Source organism: Martes martes, assembly GCF_963455335.1.
Source record: "Martes martes genome assembly, chromosome: 7".
In the NCBI taxonomy this organism is placed as follows: Eukaryota; Metazoa; Chordata; class Mammalia; order Carnivora; family Mustelidae; genus Martes; species Martes martes.
In genome coordinates this window covers 93,828,970-93,852,545 of record NC_137894.1, presented here as the reverse complement: position 1 = coordinate 93,852,545, position 23,576 = coordinate 93,828,970, and the positions used below count along the sequence as shown (strand labels likewise).

General features: G+C 34.2%; 1 protein-coding gene across 1 annotated transcript in view; it reads left to right on the top strand.

Annotated features, from left to right (window-relative positions):
- MDGA2 (MAM domain containing glycosylphosphatidylinositol anchor 2) overlaps window positions 1-23,089 on the top strand; it is an 857,254-nt gene extending 834,165 nt beyond the window's left edge. The window contains exons 15-17 of the mRNA XM_080808952.1: window positions 7,085-7,215; window positions 18,633-18,738; window positions 21,144-23,089. Coding sequence (XP_080665078.1) covers window positions 7,085-7,215; window positions 18,633-18,738; window positions 21,144-21,232 — 326 coding nt within the window. The 3' untranslated portion in view covers window positions 21,233-23,089. The remainder of the gene's footprint in view (window positions 1-7,084; window positions 7,216-18,632; window positions 18,739-21,143) is intronic.
- The last annotated feature ends 487 nt before the right edge of the window (window positions 23,090-23,576 follow it).

The following is a 23,576-nucleotide window of genomic DNA, read 5'->3' as shown; positions in this document are numbered from 1 at the left end:
CCTGATACAATAACTTACCATTATTGATAAAATAATGGAAAGTCATATAGATAGATATAGAAAGATATAAATGTGTATTTTATTAAAGTATCTATTTTCTATTTTAAGTAAATTCTGAACGACATAGTATATGCTACATTTTTGGCCCAATTACAACTAATCTAAAAAGAGTGTTATTTTATTAACATATGACACAAATTTCCATGCATTGATTCAATGACAGGATTGATTCCTGTCACTTCAATTAAAATAATTGGTGGTAATTCATTCCCTGCCATCTGTTTACATTAATACCTCACAGTTACATTTACCTCACAGTTAAATTTACCTCACATCTACTGGTAACTTTTAACGTACGAAAAAATGTGAACTCCCTTCATAGCTTAGAGAGAGCATCCTTCATTCTTTTCATGCAAGATATTGAAAGACTTCTACTAGAAAGAAGCTAGGTCTTACGTTTAAGAAATTTAAAAAAAAAGGGACGCCTGGGTGGCTCAGTGGGTTAAAGCCTCTGCCTTCGGCTCAGGTCATGGTCCCAGAGTCCTGGGATCGAGCCCCACATCGGGCTCTCTGCTCCGTGGGGAGCCTCCTTCCCCCCGCCCCCCGCCTGCCTCTCTGCCTACTTGTGATCTGTTGTCTGTCAAATAAATAAATAAAATCTTTTTTAAAAAAAAGAAATTTAGGGGCGCCTGGGTGGCTCAGTGGGTTAAGCCGCTGCCTTTGGCTCAGGTCATGATCTCAGGGTCCTGGGATCGAGTCCTGCATCGGGCTTTCTGCTCAGCGGGGAGCCTGCTTCCCTCTCTCTCTCTCTCTGCCTGCCTCTCTGCCTGCTTGTGATCTCTCTCTGTCAAATAAATAAATAAAATCTTAAAAAAAAAAAGAAATTAAAAAAAAGATAACATATTTTCCTTTCTGTAAAGGCAGTTCAGTTAGATAAATCAGTTGAGACTGTCACAACTCAACCCAATCAGTTACTGCTAATGCAGCCGTAGGCTGTGGCAGACACAGGCCATGGAATAGATGAGAAGGTCCTTTTCTATTTAATGCACATACAGATTGTTTCTTCAAATAATTTCAGAAAGATGTATGCTTACACCACTTTGTGAGTCCAATGACAACTAAGGGATTCAGAAAGTATTATAACTTTATTTAATGTTTAACATAATTTGTTATTTACTTGGGTTTGATTTCATTGAATCCCTCCCTGTTGTGGAGTATGTTCAAAAATAGAATGCAGTTACATCACACAGAAATATGTCCTGCAGTGGCTTTTCCTTTTGGCACAAGTTTGCCTTTCTGATGTACAAGATTCCAGGACCAACAGGGCAAAAAAAATTGAGCGACACTAAATATTTAAAAAGGAAAATAGAAAGATGGATTCAGAAAGCTACTTCTTACCACAGTGGATCACTGAGCACAATGGGAAAGTCCCAGAAAGTTCAACTCTTAAATGGCTCAAAGACATGAATGTTTTTCCACTATTCTCAGATTGCTGAATCTTGATATAGTAGTGAATCTCACCTTAACCTGTTCTGCAGCTTTAGATCTTATAGGAGAAGCTAACAAAATCCACACCTATCCCGTGGATATAAAGGAAGCCCCATAAAATTGTTTGGGGAGAAATTTTACAAGATTACTTAGCATTGTTTAAGGATGAATAAAGAGGATTAAATAAGAGAGAAGGAGAGATTGGAAAAATAAGGCTCTACTGAGGATTCCATAGAAAAAAAACAAAGCTAACATGCACATAGTAAAGGAAGCACATACTATTGGAAAAAAACTTACAGTTCAGGTGAAAGTAAAATTTATTCTGTATGAGCTTTATAGCTTCCAACAAATTCATAAGAATGTGAACTTTATTAAACAATAAAAAATAAGAATGATACAACAGATGAATTTGGAAAAAAGGACCTGAATAAAAGATTAAAATAAGGGGGAGCTTTATGAGATCAGACAGGAATGTAGCATCATAAATAATAGCCAAGTAAAGATGACATTAGAAACAAGAGAACAAAATCCATACTATAGAAATTAAAATCAGTACTATGGAGGACAAGCCTGAGATTCTTTCTTATACTGAAGGGGAAAAAAATATAAGAAAGTAGATTCTAAAGCAAAAGTGAACAAGCAACAAGAAAAAACAAAAAAAAGAAAGCTGGAGAACATTATGTATACATATGCATGTATTATCCCTAAATATAATACTAGCAAAAGGAATTAACATAATAAAAGAGTACTAGTCCATTACCAAGTAAAATTGATTCCTGTAATACAATCCTAGTTCCACATTAAGAAGTGCACTAATACAATCTACTGCATCAATAGAGAAATAGAGAAATATTATTGGACTATTTTGATAGATAATAGTAAAACACAGTGAAGACTAGGATGAAACAGGATGTACAGTTTACATACTTTAACTCATTTTAATTCTCACCAAAAGCTTATGCTAGTTATTATTATCATCATCACTTGTGTTATGAGGAAATTGAAGCAGAGAGATTAAGAGACTAAGCTGAAGTCAGCCAGCTAGTGACAGGTGATGTTAGGAATGCAGGGGGTTTTGTTTTGTTTTAAAAAGTACATATTCAGGGCGCCTGGTAGCTCAGTGGGTTAAGCCTCTGCCTTCGGCTCAGGTCATGATCTCGGGGTCCTGGGATCAAGCCCCACATCAGGCTCTCTGCTCTGCTTCCCCCTCTCTCTCTACCTGCCTGCTTGTGATCTGTCTCTCTGTCAAATAAATAAATGAAATCTTTAAAAGAAAAAAAAAGTACGTATTCATGTTTATGTATTTGTGCCTAATATGAATATGTGTGCTTATGTGTAAAGAATTAGATAAAATTGCTCTAAAAATCTGAAGGATAAACTACTCTATACCATATGATTGTACATATCTTGATATACATTTAAAAAAATGACTAAAGCAACATACACCAAAATATTAAGGAGGCCACCTTTGAGAGGCCAATTTAGTGGTGATTTTTATATTGTTTTTCCTGTTTTGCAATGTTTGTGTGCAATATTCACATAAACCAATGTATATATTACATGGAAGATAGATATAGATTTTAATAATAACATGATTATCTGTAAAAGTTATCAAAATGAGACTGTCTTGAAGCCACACAGTAGTTACTGGCTCCAGATAAATCCTACTGCTATAAACAACTATTAAAATGGGTTAAAGAGAGTAAGTAATGGTTTTCAGAAAATGGAAGAGGCAGGGCAAAACTGAGATCTGTGAAAATGAGGTAATGTCTACAGGAGCCTTGCTCTGACTGAGAATAATTTCCTGGCCCTAACATAGAGCTCTTGAATTCAAGCAGAACATGGAGGTGCCACTGAGTTCAGGAGGCAGAGATGAGAGTACTGGGCAGCTAAAGTAGTTAGAATCTGTAATTCAGGGTAAAAGAAAGGAGATATGCTGAGTTGACTCTAGAAACTTCTATAGGGTTCCACATGTCTTTGCCTAAAGGCTAAGTTATACTCATATAATAGTAAAAAAAAAAAAAAAAAAACCCAAGGTTTACAATATAGCAACATATTGTTTTGTGGACTTGACAACAGAACAGAGATGGGCAGGTCAAAGAGTCCTGGGAGAAGAACAGTAGGGAATATTGAAGTTGAAGCCATTTTAGAGTGAAGAGATATCCTAACAGCCTCTGACAACATGAAAACAACAACAACAAAAAAACAAAAACAAAAAAAAAGGGCTCTCCCTTAGGGTGACGCCGTGAAGAACTGACCTCTGTAGACCTTTCCTTTAAAAGCCCAAGTCTAAGCCCCAACAAGATCCACAGTAGAGACAGATTTGGAGGTTGATTCCCACAGAGTTAAGGAGATTCGGGTGACAATTTGGGCTTTTCACAGGTCTGCATTGTTACTATAAAACCAAGCCTATTATACAAGTTTAACATGATGAGTCAGTAATTGAATAGCCTGTTAGAACAAAACTGCCTTCTTAGAATGATTATAAAGCTAAATCTCCATAATGTAATGTCTACAATGCCCATTACTTAGACAAAGAAACAGAAAATGTGATCCACGGTCAATGTAAGAGTAAAAAATCAACCCATAAAAATGAAACTGAAGAGGACCAAACATTAGACTTAGCAGATAAAAACTTTTAAAAAGGTATTTTAAATATGTTCAATGTCATTAGAGTAAATATATTGCAAGAATCATAGCAAATAGAGTCTTAATAATTGGATAGTGAAGTCTAGCAAAGAAAGAGAATTTATACAAAAGAGCCAAATAAGATTTGTACCATTAAGTAGTAGACGAGACATGAAGAATTTACTGGAGGAACTTAACATATTGCGGAAGGAAAAAAAAATAGATAATAAACTTGAAGACAGACAAAATTTTCCAACCTGAAAAATGAAGGGAATGTTGGAGAAAAATGAACACAGCCTCTGGTAAAAGAATATCAAATTGCATAACATATATATAATTGGAGTCTGAAAAAGTAGAAGAAATAGATGAGGCAGAAATAAAAGGAAAGCTAAAAGAGGTTCAGCAAACCCTACATAAGATATTTAGGCACACTATAATCAAACTACTGCAAACCAAAGATAAGGAAAAATGCTCAAAAGCAGCCTGAAGGAGAAAAGAAAAAAAAAAAAAAAAACATACAGAAGGGAAAAAGATAAAATGATGGCTGACTTCACATTAGAAACCGTAATATAGAGAAGAAAATAGAACAACATTCAAGTGCTTAGGGAAAAATTGGAAGAATTTTAAGTCTCACAAAAACATGAGTGAAATGAAGTTATTTTTATATAAACAAATCTGAGAAACTTTGTCTCCAGCAAATCACCACTACAAAAAGTGCTAAAGGATGTCCTTCAGGCCAAAGGGACATGGTGCTAGATCGTAACTCAGATCTACAGGTAGAAATGAAGACCATCAAAAATGGTAAATAAGTGGAAAATTTTAAAACTATATGTTCTTATAATTTGTATAAAATACATCTGACTATTCACTGTAAGGTGAGGTTACATTTTAGGCAAAGGTAAAAAGATATAATTACTTCTAAAAATAGAAAACAGGTAAATTATTTATACTGTTGTAAGATTACTACATGTATGAAGTAAGATAGTGAATATAAAGTATCAGCTTTGAAAAGAAAAGAGGGAGGTCATAGTAAAACATGTATGCTGTATGATTTGTGAGCATGAAGAAGGAAATACTGACTATAATTAGACTATGAAAAGTTATGAGTGCCTCTTGTTAACCCTGAAACAACCGCTAAACCACAATTAAAAAGAGACATTTAAAAATCAGTACAAGAAATGAAACCTAAAAAAAAAAAAAAAAAAAAAAAAACAAACTGAAAAGAAAGAAGGGAAGGAGCCACAAAGGAATAAAATGCAGAGGGGATAAGCAGAGAACAAAAAAGATAGTACACTTAATTCCAAACATATAAAAAACTATAGTAACTATGACCTAAATACTAAAATTAAAAAGACAAACACAATACATCAATGAATATAACAGAAATTATGCTGAGGAAAAGTAGCCAGACACACAAAAAATACTTACTGCATAATTGCATTATTAGGAAATTCTAGAAAAGGCAAAAATCATCAGTTAGTTAAGAAAGTCTCATCAATAGTTGCCTGGCAAAAGAACAAGGGTATGAAGATTAACTACAAAGGAAAGTGAGGGAGCTTTCCGGGAAGATGGAAATGTTCTATATCTTGACCGAGTAGTGCTTACCCTGCAGTATATACCAATCAAAAGTTTATTGACCTATACATTTAAAATGAGATAATTTTATTGCATGTAAATCATATCTCAATAAAATTTTTTTAGGGGTGCCTGGGTGGCTCAGCGGGTTAAAGCCTCTGCCTTCAGCTCAGGTCATGATCCCAGGGTCCTGGGATGGAGCCCTGCATCGGGCTCTCTGTTTAGCAGGGAACCTGCTTCCTCCTCTCTCTCTCTCTCTGCCTGCCACTCTGCCTACTTGTGATCTCTGTCTGTCAAATAAATAAATAAAATCTTAAAAAAAAATAAAAATAAAAAAATTTTAAAGTGTATCAAAATACTGATTGTTTAGTGATCAATATATCAGACTTTGGAACTCTGGGGGTTCAAATTTTGCCTCTGCTATTTATTTACTGTATGAACTGGGCAAATTACTTAATCATTCAAAGTTTTCTCTATAATAGTGCTTCATAGGATCTGGAGTACGTGTTCAACATATATCGTGTTGTATTAACATCATCAGCATCACTACTATTTTCACTATGTACAGAACTGAAACTGTTGAAAAGAGGTATATCAAATCATGAGACAAATGTATTCTCATTTTATCTTCAAATAATTCTTTTAGAAGAGAAAAGAGACTTGGTTAAAAAGTAAATTGAAAAGGAAATGCTAACGGGTAATATAGGACAAGGAATTTAGAGTCAGACTTTTGCATAAGTCACTCAATACACACACAGGCTATATTAGTTTCCTGTCACTGCTGTAACAAATAAGTTACCACAGGCTGTGTGGCTTAAAACAACACAAATGCGTTATAGTTCTAGAAGACAGAAATCCAAAATGAGTGTCATGGGGCTAAAAAGGTGTCAGCGGGGCTAGGTCCTTCGAAAGGCTCTAGGGAGAATACATTCCTAGCTTCTAGTGGCTACCTATATTTGGCTTGTGGCTTCTTTCTACATCTTCAAAACCATCCACAAAATCTCTTCTTTTTCTTTCACATGACCTTCTCTCCTGTATAAATCTCCTGCCTCCATTTTATAAAGATACATGGGGTTACATTTAAGACCCACTGCGATAATCTAGAATAATCTGCCCCCCTCTCCATCTCAAGATACTTAATTTGGTCACATCTGCAAAGCTGCTTCTATCATATAAAGTAACATTCACAGATTCTAGGGATTAGGACACAATCATCTTTGGAGGTCTTCTCAATGTCATAAAAGCAAAATTAGAAATGAGAGTGGAAGAAAGGAAGAGACTTTAGTGTTCTGAGAAATTTTATTTTTAACAGTTTGAAAGTGTTAAGTCAAGGAGAAACAAATGTAAAACAAAAAAATGTATATACAAAATAAAATGTCATTGTTATTTTTAGGTGTTCTAAATGTTTATCTGCGTTTGAAAGGGCAGACAACAATAGAGAATCCACTGTGGTCTTCGAGTGGGAATAAAGGACAGCGGTGGAATGAGGCTCATGTTAATATATATCCAATCACTTCATTTCAGGTAAGAAAAGAACAATCATTTTTGCAAAATGATTGCTGCACATGAGCATAAAGTTAAAGGCAGAACTTGAACAAAATAAGAATATGAAGGTTTAGAAATTCTGTGATATGAGCATCACAAAATGACAGTATTAAGTTTTTCTTTAGTTCCAGAAGCTGTTTTATGAAGAGAAAATGCCCCTTTTCTTTATTGATTAAAATCTATCAAATAATATGTTTGAGTAATAGTCTTTCAAAATCCAAATGACTTGTCAGGAGAAAATGTAATCCATTTCTGTAAAATCACATGTGTATATTTAGTTTACTGAAGATAAATAACATAGGTTCTTATAATAATGGAAACTGGATAGTCAATTCTCAATTAATCTATTTTAATTTTACTTGATGGAATTTTACATACTTTAGCAAAATGTGTCTCCCTGAGGTAATGTCATTTTAGTGATTTATCACTTTAAAGTCAGAGAACTTCAAAGTTCTTTTTCTTTGTTTTGATATAGAAAAGTAAGGGTAAATTGAATTAAGAAAGTTAGCTGCAAATATATAATAGAAATTTTAATGACTAAAAAAATCGCCACTATGGCTTGAGACAGTATTTCACAAAACTATTTCAGTGGAGAAAATAATGTAGTTTTAGTGATTTTATTATCTATATATAGTATGTGTATTTTATATACTCAGGTTGGGTGTTTTTTTCCACCATCAATTTCTTCAATGTACTTCAAGAGAGACAGACAGACAGACAGACAGACACACACACACACACACACACACACACACACTAAGTACTTAAGACAATAGTTCTATTACTGTTTTCTTTAGGATACTCCTTTATTGCCATAGACATCAATTTAATAATTGAGCACTTTCAAGACAATCACTTATTACCATAATGAACAGTTCAATAAATACTTTTTGAACTACTCCTGTGTGCCGGGAACATTGCTAGGTTGAGGATCTAAAAATGATTGTTTACCTCAGATTGGTAGAAATATACACTTACATCGCATACTGTAAACATTGCAGTAATAGAGGTGTGCACAAGGTTCTGAGCACACCCAACCAAGGAGAAGAGTATAGAAGAAAGTCAAGTAAAACTTATGAGGTGAAACCAGCAGAGACAGAGCTAATATTAATACTGCAGCAGAGTTCAGAGTAAACAGACATCAATATACCATAGGATTTGCCTGAGAAACAGAAAAACTTTTATCTACAATTTGGTACATAAAGAGAAATCAGACTGGAGTGAGCTGAGGTTAAGGAACCCATGGTGCTTGGGTAATGGGGGGGTCATTGGAAGATTTTGCTCTGGGGATGACAGGGTACAGTGGTCATGTTGCTGGCTCAAAGAGGTAAAACTGGATTGGCAAACCAGTTAGGACTTGTAAAGTTCACAAAAAAGATGTTGAAGGGACAAAAGAAGGAAGTGGTATAAAGAAAAAAGGATGATTTCAAGATATACTTAGGTGTAAAGACCAGCAGAACATTTTGTTGTTGTTGTTATGTTAGAAATGTGGGAAGCAGCCATAAATGACTTAAAAGTCTTTAACTAGGAAATCTGGGGTAATGCTTGTGCTACACATTACCTTAAATAACAAAGAGGAAAAGAGACAAACTTCAGGGATGAATATGATTACTTCTGTTTTGGACATGTTGATAAGATGCCTATGAAATATCCTTTTAAAAATGTGGAGGTTGTTATATATGTTGATCTGAAGCTTTGGGGACATGGACATTCGTGAGTCATCGGAGTGTATGTGCTACCTAGAAATGTGGAAGTGGTTGATATTTCCAAGGGAAAGTGTACATATGTGAACAGTGATTAAATGTTGGAATCATACAGAACACTAACCAATAATATGAACTATGGGAGAAGAGCTCAATCCTAAGTAGTATTTTTCAGTATGTTTTAGAGTTAAAGAGAAGGAGATCAGGAAAGTTTGGTGCCCACAGAATTTAAAGACAGTGATACTCAAATAGTAAAGCAAGCTGAGTCCAGTGGGTTGGTCATTACAGAGAGTATCTATTCTTGAGAGATTTGCATAAGGTAGTAAGGAAATTAGGAAAATCAGCACCTGAACTAAAATTATTCACTACACTGCACCTGGATGGCTCATTCGGTTAAGCATCTGCCTTCTGCTCAGGTCATGATCCCAGAATCCTGGGATCAAGCCCCATGTCGGGCTCCCCACTCAGCCATGAGTCTGCTGCTTCTCCCTCTGATCCTCTCCCACTGCTCACGCGCGCGCTCTCTCTCTCTCTCTTTCTCTCTCAAATAAATAAATAAATAAATAAAATCTTTAAAAAATTATTCACTACTCAGAATTAATAGAATGACCTACAAGCAGATACTAAATTATTTATTTCTGCAAATAGTTATTTTATTCTATATTTTTTCATAGAAAAAGCATCTATTTTGTTCATTTTGTTCTTGCAAGGGAATGTTTCTTCATTCAGGATGTCACAACAGAGAGAATCCAGAAGGGGAACATTGACGGGGTTTCATAGAGGAAAGAAATGAGAGGCAGTGGGTCAGCTGTAAGTCTGAGATTACAATCTTATAGAAAGGAATTGCTTTTCTTTGTTATTTGGCCCATCTTACTCCATTGTGTTTTGATACCAATATTGTTGATTTAAAGAAGGGATTTTAGGACCTGAATTAGTCTTTTGTTACCAGGAAGGATGTGGTCAGTGTAAATTCAGAGTGGAACATTTTTACAACTACAAATGACAACAAATTTTCTGTAGCCTCAGGGACTTACATATTAAATTCACAAAAAAAGAAATTTGTAAGAATCTTTAAAGCAGATATTCAATGGTGTTTAAATGAATAAAGCTTTTTCGTAATAGGCCAAACCTTGGAGAACTCTCTTCACTATAATCCTTCCCCTCATTCCAACTGAGAATTCAGACTGGGTTTGCATAGTTGGTGCTCAAAGTAGTTATCATTTCTAGTGCTTTTTGTTCCTTTTTGTAGATGCATATTTCCATCTGGTATCAATTTTATTTTGCCCGAAGGACTTCTTTTAACATTTATTGTAGTATGGGTCTGCTAAACATGAATTATTTTCACCTTTTGTACTTCTGAAAAAGTCTATCTCACCTTCATTTTTTTGAAAGATATTTCCTCTCTCTGAGTGTAGTATTCTGGTTTTTCCTTTCGGAACTTTAAAGATGTTCTCCTGTCCTTTTGTTTGCATCGTTTCTAAGAATAAATCTGCTGAAACTCATATTTATCCTTCTATATGTAATGTGACCAGTTGCTTTTAAGATTTTCTCTTTATCACTGGTTTTGAGCAGTTTAACTGTGACATGCTTTTATGTCGTTTTCTTCATTTTTCATGTGCTTGTGGTTCATTAATCTTGGATCTGTGAATTTATAGTTTCTATTAAATTTAAGCATTGTCTGGCTAATGTTTCTTCAAATATTTTTAGTTCCTCCTCTTCTCCTTTGAAGGCTCCAGTCCAACACCTTATGTATGTATTTAAGACTCCTTATTCATGTGCATGTATATGAGGTGTTATATAGCTGATTAATGCTTTTTTAATATTCTTTATTTTTACTTGTGTTTCATTTTGTATAGTTTCTATTCTGTCTTCACATTCACTAATCATTTCTTCTGCAATGCCTAATCTGCCTTCAGTCATATTCAGTGTATTTTGTATCTCAACCATTGTACTTTTCATCCCTGTGTGTTCAACTTGAGTCTTTGAAAAAATATTTTCCACATCTCTAGTTCATGTTTTGAATATATGAAACCCGGTAATAATAGGTGTTTTAGTGTCACTGCCCACTAATGCTAACATCTGTGTCACTTCTTGCTTGGTTTTGACTGATTATTTTTCTCCTCATTACAAGTTATTTTTCTGCTTCTCTGCATGTCTGGTAATCTGACTGGGTGTCAGACCTTTGGAATTCTACTTTGATAGCTAAAATTCTTATGGCTTTATAAAATACAAAATTTGTTGGTCATTTTTATATTCTGTAAATATTCTTGAACTTGTTTGGGACATAGTTATTTGGAGACAATTTAATCAATTTTTTGGTCTTGCTTTTAAGCTGTATTAGGAGAGACAGAAGCAGTGTTTCATATAGGGCTAATTATTTCTCACTACCAAGGCAAGAGTCTTCTGAGTACTCTGTCCAATGCCCCATGAATTATGAGGCTTTCCAACCCTCGTGTGGGCTAGGTACTTTTACCTTCAGTGCATCTCTCTGGTTTTTTCCCCAGTTCTTGTGTAGTAACTACTGCACATTCATGTCCTGATCAGTATGTTGCTAAATACTTTAGGGAGACCCTCTGATGATCTCTGCAGCTTGCCCTTGCTTGTATTTTACCCTGCACACTCTAGCTGCCTCGGAGTCCTTAAACTCTCCTCCACTCCAACTCCCCCGAGATTTTCTACCAAGCTCTATCTTTCTTCTGCTTGCACCATCGTCTATCAATTCTGTATAGGGCACCATAGGGCTCACCTTTCTGATTCCCATCACTCATTGATCATTGTTCTTCATTACCTGATGTTTATTGTTTCATATATTTTGTCCAGTTATTCGGTTGTTTCAGATGGGAGGTTAGATCTGGTTCTTGTTCAATCTGTCTCGGTTGGAAGCAAATCGAAGAGGAGCAGTTTTGGTTTTTGTTTTCTGTTTTTTGGTTTTTTTTTAATTGTTTAAAGAGTATCAGTTTTTAATGAAGTATTGCTAAGCTATTTAAATTACCTGTCAAAAATAAGATAAATAAAGTCATATTTTTACTTTGGATTTCTGTGTTCTTTTATTCTTTGACACTAGGTCTGTTGGCTAAACACTTTGTTATTTCCTAAGTCTTGATATTTAAGGAAACATGAAACACAACTACATCAGCCTACCCCATATTTTGCTTTTATTTTGTTTTGGTTTTGAGATTTTTGTTGTTTTGAACTTTTTTCTGACAAAGCATTTTTTAGCCAAAAATCATTTGTAAACTGTCGAGCTTTTCAAAAATGCTTGCTTTGGTATGTGATACCAGGAAAAAACTGTACAGAATATATTAGCATATAAATTAGGTTTTGAGAAGTTTTAATATTACTCAAATGTAGCTTTGTGGCATTGTAGAATGTCTTTACTTCAAGTGGAAAGGAGATCTCCTACCTCTTGGAATTTTAAATGAGATATAAGTGATTTTGAGCCTCTGCTGCACTGACACTTAGGTGGTTTTATTTGTTTGGAGTTGCATGCATTTAAATTATTTTGATTTATAAGCCCTTTAAAACACAACCACTTACAAAGTCCTTTGTTTGAGTGTGTCCAATTAGTTTGCTTAGCTGAAAATAAAATTGTGTAGTACTTCTCAGGGTAAATAGAAGTTTTATCCTACTGAAATTCCCTTTGGGGCTCTTCGTCAAGAATTAATATAGCATGTTCAGTGTTTGTGATGAAAATATATTTTGCAGGATTTGGAAAGATTATGGCAAAATTTCCAAAACAAACAAAATTGATAGAATTATTTTAGAATGTTACTTATAACTTATAACCTTACACAAAGAAAAATATTTAACCATCCTCTTTAATGCTTTTTTGTTTTAAGATTTTATTTATTTATTTGAGAGAGGGAGAGAAAGCATGAATCATGGGCAGAGGTGGAGGGAGAGGAAGAGGGAGAAGCAGACTCCCAGCTAAGCAGGGAGCCCATGCGGGGCTGGATCCCAGGATCCCGAGATCATGACTTGAGCTGAAGGCAGACACTTACCTGACTGAGCCACCCAGGCGCCCTGCTTTATTTCTTTTTGTAGTATATTCCAAATGCTTTCCAGGGGAAAAATATAGAGACATTTTGAGACATAAAATACAATATGTTTTCTTTGTTTTAGGTGAAAGAAATTCTGGAAATCTTCTACTCTAATGTCCCCATTTAAAGATTTCAAAGTGATTTTGAGACAGTATCTTAAATCACATAAATCCTTAAAATTAAATAAGGATTGGAAAGAGATTTCAGTTCTGTTATTGCATCATGCTGCTCTCATGCTTGTCTCTCTAATATTAATAATAATCTGGAATATATTGTCCTCCTTACTGGATATCACATGTTCATGTAGATATATATCTGGCATTCTAAGCCAAATTCCAGGACCATTATATAGACATGGCAGTGGCTCCTAAAGTAACCATTAGAAACATTTTCCTATGTTAATAGCTATTTTCAACTTTATTTGTATCAGAGCTTTTTCCAAGTGATGTACTCTGTCAGTTTTCAGACTTCATCCTTAGACTCTGCTTGCCTTAACAGTAATAATCAGAAGCAATATTTCTCTTATCTTGAAGAAAATATACTGAACATTTGCAGAAGGCATCATTAATGCTGAAGATACATCATCAGAAGTGCACTGTGTTCTCTGACTCCCCCCATCTACTTTCTCTCATTAGTGTTGCATGGAGCTCTTCCTTCCTTACTGAGAAATTTATATCAGAACACAGGCTTTATAGCATCATCTATATCTCTATCTCTATACTGACGTCTATAAGATTTAAATCACTTTAACAAATGTAAGAAATTGCCAATCAGTGGGTTAAACTAATTTTCTGTAGTGTCACTGTACTAATACAAATCCACATACATTTTATTAACTTCCCATTTGAATATACCCACCAATAGTTAATTTTCCGATCATGCAGTATTTCCTACATACTAAGTTTGCTGAATTGCAAGCACACACTGTGAAAACATATAGAATTTTAAACTTGTCATTTTAGCTAAGGGAAAACATTTTAAATAATATTAGTGTGATAGTGTGTAAAGAACAGGTTTTCCATAAATTGAGCCTCCTTTCCCCCTTTTAGGAAACCTAAACTTTTTAACATTTTCTCCCCAAGTGTCTAGATGCCATTAATTTCTTCTTCATGGCAGTTAAACCAGATGCATTTCAGAAGTACTGCAGAGGAAAGGAACATAGTTTTATCCCTTAATGTAATAGTAATCAGAATCATGGTGGTACTTCATAAAATTATGACAAAACTTAACCTATTAAACTAGAGAGCATTTCTTTTCTAAATGAATAAAATCAGGGTTTGTTTTTTTTTTTCATTGCATACAGACTACAGCTTCCAAGTTTAGATATATCATAACAAACTGTTATAGTTTCCCCTTTTTATGACTGAGAGAAAGATGTTTGTCACCAAGGATTTATTTTTATAAACACTGGAAAGTTTGGCCAAGGTACATTGTTTAAATGGAATATGTATGCATTTTATTTTAATTACCTACTTTACAATCAAAAACAATAATATAGGAAAAGATATCTCTCTAAGTCTTAGTCTAGAAGCCACTTATGAGAGTATTAGAATCTATAAAATGTTGTTACAATAATTCAAAGATATAGTTGGAGTTCAGAACATAAAAAGAACAATGCAGTAAGTATCTCTTTGTGAGAGTCAGTAGGAGTTAAAAAAAAATAACTTCGTAAGAGCAAAACTGCAAATTAAAAGGAAACAAACAAATATCCCACACGGGATCTTTTTCTTCCTGTTCAAATAGGACCCTGAGGACTATAGTATTCCTCTGGCCTATTGGATTGAATTCCCTATTATCACAAAATCACAAATAAATATTAAAAACACTAATAATCACAATATTATTGTGATAATAATATCACAAAATCACAAACATTAAAAACACTAATTATATAACCATCCCAAGAGACTAATTGTCAGAAATTATATTTATCATCCTACTAGTAACTACTATAATTCTGATTTATTTCCACACACAATATATAAAACATCTGATTTATTTCCACACATGATAAATAAAACACCTGCTAGGCTTATACAGAAAGTAATTCAGTTGCTTTACTTAGCGACAAACTGTATTATCCATAGTTGTGCTGATAAATGTAAATAATAGACTTACAAATCAGCCAAGTATTATTACTAATCCTTAACTCATTCAGGATCCACAAGGGATGAAGTATTCACATAAGAGAATGTTCTAGATCTAGGCAGTCCTCTGAACACAGGAAAATTTGACTTTTGTTGATTTGTATTTTTGTTGTTCTGCCAGCCACACCAGTCAACATATTGCAGGGAGGAAGCAAACACATTAAATTGCATCAATCAGTCTACTCTGACACTTACCCCAGAAGGCTCTCCAGCACTTCCTCTCAGTCCTACCACAAAAGAAGTGTGGCAGTGTCCTTCACAACCTCTCTGCTTCAGGACTCTGTTTTTAGCACTGATCCAGGTCTGATCTTGTGTTTAAACACAAGCCTAGGTCTCACCTGCACAGGGAGGCGGAAGGAAGGGAGGTTAAAGGAAGTTAATGGGAAAAGTAGGAGTGATTAATATTTAAAGTCAGTGAAAGAAATTCTGAAGGGTTTTGAGCAATGGCAGCATCATTCCGGGGCAAGGAGCTTCGAGAAATTCAGAAATGATTTTGATGAATTATACATTTTAGTTTTCACTTTTAAAACAGCCCCATCTTTTTTATATTGCCACCTAGCTCCAGGCGACTAGAACTTGCTAAGTGAGAATAATTGTGAGCTTTAAATAAGAAAAAAATACTTGGATGGATAATTTTATCACCTGTTCACCTCTGCATAACTAAGATGGAAAATCCATGTACCCCCTAACCCATTTTTCTAACATCCTTCCCAATGAAAAGATTATGACTTCAGTTTCATCTGTTTGAATTTCAAGTGTGAGCAGGTGCAGAACATTCTAACCTACCCTTATTAGTCTTCTCCCCAACACCTCACTTTCCACACAAAGAAATTCAGTCCCCTTCTTTGCCGTGACTGCATTGCACACCCCTAATTTACTGCCTTCTACAAGCAGTGCTTACAATCTTTCCCTCCCACAGCATCTTTTAAAATTAAAACTCTTGATGACAGAGGAGGTTTCCTCTTTACCAAACAAAATTTTCTGAGTACATTCCTATTCCTGCTTCAGTCCAGACTTAACACCTGACTGGGAGGCAGAAATCCATAATTTACTCCATTCGATCCTTTTAGTACCTGCAAAAAAACAAAGAATTGAGATGATAGCACTCCACTTTTATTCAGTTAAGTATTAGCCATGGGGCCAAAGTAGAGCATGTTGGATTTTATGGACTAAGACTCATATCATCATGAATCTGTGAGTTCGGACTTTCTCCAAGATAACACTCCATTCATGTTGTTATCTTCAGGAGAGAAGACTCAGCATCACATGACTGAAACTAAGAAGGGGGTGGGAATAACCATTGATTTACTCTAACATTGATTCTCAACCAGGTAAGCAGCACATATCAAAACAAAACAAAACAAAAAATACCCAATGACTAAAAAACCCATGGGTAGGAAAAAGGCAATAGTGCTGATAGGGGCAATTTATGATGACCTTAAAGAGCTGTGTGTTCTTAAAAAGTGTGTATATTAATGTTTTAAAATGCATTCATCCTGGGACACCTGAGTGGCTCAGTCTGTTAAATATCTGACTCTTGATCTCAGCTCACGTCTTGATCTCAGGTTTGTGAGTTTGAGCCCCGTGTTGGACTTGCCACTGGGCATGGATCCTACTTAAAAATAATAAAATAAAAAATAAAATGCATTCATCTCAGTCTTATTCAGAATAGCTGAAAATAACTTAAATGTCTACCAATATCAATAGGGTGCTAGTTAAATAAATTACGTGATATCCATAATGTGTAATATTCCACAGTCGTTAAAATGACTTCCCCCTTTCTGATGTCAGTGCTCTTGGATTTTTATACCATTGATTTTGGTATTTTTCATTCTCACTGTGAGGACCTTGTGATTAAAACAGTCCTCTGAGGATTTTTTAGCCACTTTTCAGATAACTTTCAAAAACACCACGCTATGTCAAATGCAAGTCATTATTTTCAGGCAGCCAAAGTAATGTTTCATTGCTGATTCTGAGGACTGAGAATCTGTATACCACTAACTTGATTCTATACCATATTTTAATTCTGGTCTGCCATTTTGTTTTGGCTTCAGTGATGCATGACATTTTGGATGTTTTTCAAAGAAATAGCTTTGGACAATTCTTTATTAACTTATTTATCTCAACATAGGTAAGCAGGAAATTCTTTCTACACAAGTTAAACATAAAAATAAAAATTTCTCCGAACTTTTTGCTCCTATCAAATCATGACAATTATTCTTACTCATGTGGACTATATTCAAGTGGGGAAAAGGGACTCAGTACAAAAGTTGATAACTAATGCTTCTGCTTATCACTTAGAAATCTCAGTCAATAAAATTAATATAGTACATCAGAGAACAACAGATCAACTTCTCAAAGGTAGCCTAAGTTTTCTGAAAATCACCACAAACTTGCCTTTAATGAACCATATCAAGATACTTTCAAAGGCAAAAAACACACCCCAAAATTTTGGCATCAATAAAAATAGACTTTCTCTCTAATTTGTTCCAATGAAACAAGGCTAGAAATTGTATAAAAATGCACACATCAGCTTGATGTTGAAACACCTTTTCATTAAGCTAGTTTTTCCTTGGAAAGACCAAACTAGATATTTCATTTTGGCATGTAGAAATGTTTGTGAATATAATCACTAAATGCATAGTTGCTTTTTCATATCAAAAAGATTAAAAGGTTTTGCTAGAAGCAAGGAATAATTGTGGGGTTAGAGAGAAAATTTTAAAACAGTCTTATTTCTGTAAAAATGAAATAATAAAAATTTGCTAATTGTCCTTATATTGTCACTGTATTCAGAATTTAGTAATAATAGGAGAGTGATTTCATTCAGCTAGCTATTCTTTCAACTTTGATGTATTAAACCTCAATGTCAATCACTGTTGAAATTCAAAGTTCTGTCATTAAATACTCAACATAGGTAAACCCATAAATATCTTCAAGTTCTTAAAGGTAGAATGTCAAAAGTGAAATCATAGATATAACGTATAGGAATATGAGAAAGTTATTCACGTTTTTGCAAGAGAGTAAACAAATTTCATAAAGACGGTAACCCCTTGTTCTGAGCTTCAGTAAACATAATACTGTTGTAAAGAACCCAGAACTGATTCATTCCAGAAAATATTTCTAGAAAACCAGGGTTACGTGTTTAGACAAAATTAGAAGACATCTATTTTAGAGAAGTACTATTCAAATAAACCTTTTTCCTTACCCCTGAAAACAAAAAGTGCTGGGGTTTGTAGTAGTGGTAGTTTTTATTATATTACTCAGTTTAGTTTTGTTTTAAAATAAACACAGAGCTTTTGATGTGAAAAACTAATAGTAACCAAGGAATATCCTGTCATTGGTTTTGTGAAGAACATTTATGATTTTTGTAAGTAACAATTTTAAAGACCATTAATAATAAATGTCAGAATTGCTGTCAGTTTTAGGTTTGGATCCTCGATTTCTTAATAACAATTCATCTACAAATCAAAGATAGACATTTAGGTTTGTTTCATTCATATTTATAGCTCATTTTTGAAGGTATTCGAGGTCCTGGCATAGAAGGTGACATTGCCATTGATGATGTGTCAATTGCAGAAGGAGAATGTGCAAAACAAGACCTAACGACTAAGAGTAAGTGTCTATTCCTGGACTGGTTTGATGTGATATTAAAGTAACATAATAACTATTAAACTAAAATGGTCTAATTTTTAAAACTCATTTATTTTTGGTTTGTACATTTAGAAATTTCTTATATGTGAGACACTAAAATTTTGAAGATTTTTTAAAACAAAGTATTAAATTTGATGGTATGTATATTTGACCTAAGATAAGACAAAAATAATTTTGGCTTAGGTCTATGTAATAAAACAGCCCATTTTTTTCTGGTATTCTGGTATAATTCTTCTATGTGCATCACAATCTTGTTTAGTAATTTGGTTTCATTTTTTTACTCTGGTTTGAATATTATAGTTTAATAATATCTTCAGATTTTATTTTGTCACCACAAAAATGTTTTGAACAAGAGACATAAATTAAAAAATTATAAATAATGCAAAAACATCAGAATGATGTATTGCGCCCCTTCTTAAAATCTTCATCTCCATATTATCCATGTACAGTTGAAAAAACTAAAATCATGTCTTTTAAAAATTCCTCCAATTGAAGTATTTTCATAGGCCCATCTGGAATCTTTACTTCTGTGTTTATATAAAGAGATATTGATCAAGCTAAAGTTACACAAATAACTCATCAATTATTTAGTATGTATAAAAGGAACATGAAAATCCATTTTGTTAAGTCTAGAGCAAATCAGAGTCTTTGTTGGTTTGAGTATATTTAATGAGAATTTATATTAGTCTGGATGTTGAAAGTTAAATTTCTGCAACTACCCAGTGATTGCTCATACGAACTGAACTGACTCCATTTTTAAGCATTGTAAAAAGACAAAAACTAAGATTGTTTATGACAATGAGTCACTTTGCTCATAGTCTTCACCTTCTTGTCATTACACTTAGCATTCTGAGTAACAGATTCAGTAAAAATTTTTCCCTGTGTCTGGCTAATTTTGCTTTAGAAAACCAGTAGCAGTATCCAAATGAAGTAGATTTGCAAAATGCGCAGAAAAGCATGCATTCTCCTTGGAGGAGGAGAATGAGATTTCTTTTGAATTTCATAACATATATCAGTCACAGCAACATTCTAGTAACTGAAGGTGGTTACTATCTTACATAGAAATCTTACATTTGGGTAATTTGATCACTGAAAGTTATTATAAATTAAATTCAAAACATTGAATTAAACTTTCCAAATGAGGAAAGCAAGAGAGAACATTCTCCCTCATGGAGAAAACAGAATCGGTAAGAGTAGCAACAGTGAAATGACGATGCAAACCCCAAAGGACTTTACTGTTACATAATAGAACACTTTCAAAATCAGGTATCTTCTCTTCTAAAGTCAGAGAAATGTGTGGCTATTTTAAATAAGATATATCTGTACATATTGGAGGTATTTTTATTCAGTCTCTGTAAATCAGAGGAAACAACCCTATTAAACAGAAACATTTTCTTTGGTATGAGAAAGTATCCTGTTACATCTGTATCTACTTAACTAGCATTTGCTAAGCTCACTGTGACAAACATTGTTTGGTGAATATTAAATTAACGTTAATTTCTAAGTACAAACCAGCCTGGCAGCCAAAAGCCTCTTCTTGAGTGCTCTGGATCCCAAACCTTCTCCGGCAGTAAACGGTACCATGGCCCACACTATTAACAGCTGCGCTTGTCTGTTGTCTCCAAAATCTAGCTCTCTCCTAGGTGAGAGCCATTTTGTAACTTAAGCCAGATGACTGAATTACGGAACTTGCTCATGTTAGCCCTCCTGGGCAACGCATATATTCTATAACGTATCACTTGGACATGAAGCTTTACTTGAAACACCAATTATGGTAGGAATCTTAAGGCAGAATAGTGGAACAGAGTTTTTTAAATGGACTGATTCTAAAACTCACACTGAATAGATAATTATTTATTCAGTTTATAGATACAGGAGTGACCTAAGCATATATAATCCACTGTTTATGGTAGCTGATTTTCTACCCCTAACAATCCCTTCCTAGTTTTCATAGAAAGTAGTTTTTCTCTCAACCTTTAATCTTAATCAATCATTTTTGGAAGCTTTGGGGGAAAAAAAGACCTCTTAGAATTTCTAAGAATTTCTTATGTGTGCATACTTCCATGTGGCTAGTAGGACTCTGAGGTTGAGTTCAGCCACAAACTTACACAAATGCCTTCTGGACAAGTTCTCAAGCAAATCATATCAACTTAAAAATATTTCTGTTTTTCTAACAACACCTTTATTTTCCTTTTCACATGTCTTGGAAATAGACTAATAAAACAAACAAAAAAGTATTTTCCAAAAATATTTTCCACATACTACCGTTGTTTTATTAGTTCACCAAAGTGGTATTGGTAGCTACATGGAATATTTATTCTCTTTTTTTTTGTTTGTTTCTTGGCATTTATTTTCCTTGTCTTTAGATTCTGTTGATGGTGCTGTTGGAATTTTAGTACATCTATGGCTTTTTCCGGTCATCGTCCTCATCTCTATCTTAAGTCCTCGAAGGTGACCTTATCCTGGCAGAGGCTATAAAAGATTCACCAGGCACTGGCATGAAGAAAGAGTCTTTGTAAATGGACATTGAAAAAACAAACTACCAAAGATTCCTCCACTGACTACTGACTCAAAAATAAAATAATAAAAACGAATTTTTTAAAGCAATGGGGATAAAAAGACATCATGGAAGTATAACTTATTCCAAACTACATATAAAAGATAATCTTGACCTGAGTAGAGAAGAGACCTGCAGGTGCTTTTGTGGCTAAAAAGATTACAGCATCATCTGGTCATCTGGTTGAACTCTGGAAAAAAAAAAAAAAAAAAAAAAAAAAGCTATAGAAATCCTGTCAAAGCACAAAGTCATGGCTGGTTTTGTTTCAAATGAATAGTTTGCTTGTTACCATGGAAACCTAATGGCCTGCCAACAAAAACCTCACTGTAAACAGGGTACGTGGAGAGCTGGCATTTATTTTCCTTTCAAGAAGGTTTTACGTAGAGAATTAAATAAATGTAGGCCCTTTTACCTTTGGTTGTTACCCTTCCTTAAAAATAACCCGAACTCAGAATTATTTAAAACATTCGTGCTCCTCCCCACCTGTCCCCATCCCATCTTTATTGTTATTATTTGTTTTCCTCCCATGGCTAAGCTAGATAACTGTATGCTGTCTCTTTTTGCATGCATTACTATCCAGGATGGTAAACCTGGGCTTACATATTACACAGGCTTATCGGAGTTTGCTTGCGGCCACTTGAACACCCAAACTAAGTCATCTGTTCCAATGAAGAAACCAAACCACCATCTTTTATAAATTGCCATGGAAACCAAGTGCCTTCAATGAAACAAGCCTGAATAATTTTCAACTCAGAAGCTTGCACTGCTAAGAGTGGTTTGTGTAAAACTATTTTATAAACAAACTACAGAGCCTAAATGTGCAAATTACAGGCAAGACCACAAAAGCCGCTTCTGAAGAAGAAAGGACCGGAGCTGCTGCGTAAGCCCATGCAGACGAGATATTTGTTGTTTGACCTCCTAGACAGCCATGGCCTTTTCGGCTTATTGTCCATTAGAAAATAACTTCCATTGAGACCAGACGTGGGAGCAACACTTTTTTCTTCCAGGTTATTATATGGGTCAACCAGAGCAAAAGGTTGTTAAGATAATACTTAGCGCAGAAGGTGGTAAAACACAAGAGTGGTTTTTTTTACTCTAACCTCCATTTGAAATGAAATTGGCCCTAGCTTTAGAGGGAGCAAGAAAATGTTTGTGATTGCAGTGCGCACAAACTCTACAGCGGAACTGGGCCTGAAAAATCTGGCTTTATTCTAAACACTGAAGGTAATATGCCTCTGCCCTTTAGTCAGACTCTGTGCAAATTGTGAAATATTATTTTATTATTTTACCAAGATTAAAAACACTTTTACAAAAAAACGAAAACCTGTAAAAATGATTTTGAGCTACCTGAGGACAAATCATACCTTTAACCAGCCAGTTTTCCAATGCATTGTAAATTTCACTTAAACCTGTTGGTTATGAAAATTTGAAGATCTTTTTCCTTAAATTATCTCAGCTTTTAACTTCATTTAAAAAGACTTTTGTCTAAAGAAGAATATTATTATTATTATATGTTCTTTCAACACCCCAGGATTTAAAAAAAAAAAACTGATTATGCAAGTAATTGGGATATAAGTATTAAATTATAACATTTGCAAATATTAATATAAAAAGCACAACAAAATGTAGTGGAAAATGACAAAGCTTGATTTTTAAAAGAAAAAAAATTCTGTAGAAATGTTTGTGCAAATTCAATAATTCAACTTAAAAGATAATTTTACAGCTATGTTCAATAAAGCCTCTTTCCAGGTAAGGTATGCAAAGCGGTATGTGTGTTTGTTGAGCAATGTTTACTTGTCACCAAAATGAGATTAGTTATATAATTTATTGGTTATGTTACCATGGGATAAATCTTCAGGGCTTCATACACCTTAATGTCTGCAGGAAAGAATTTAATAGGAACCCCTGATGCACTCTTCCATACTTTTCATACATCTAACAACAACAAGAACAGCAAAAGTCAAACCTGTGAAAGTAAAATATGAAACAGATGTGAATTTGGAATTTAATGCTTATTTTTGTAGTTAAAGAGGGGATCAGCTGGAATATCTAGGTAGTGATAAAATCGAGCTAAACCAATTCCTTTAAATTAAACAGAATTAACTAATAAGCTTTGTAATTTATTTGAACACATCAGGCATATTGAAAATTTTCAGAATTACAGTCAACCATCTGTTTTATCAAATCCAAACCAAAGAGATTAAACAATATTTGGGGCACTTAGTATTCACTAACTCTCGTT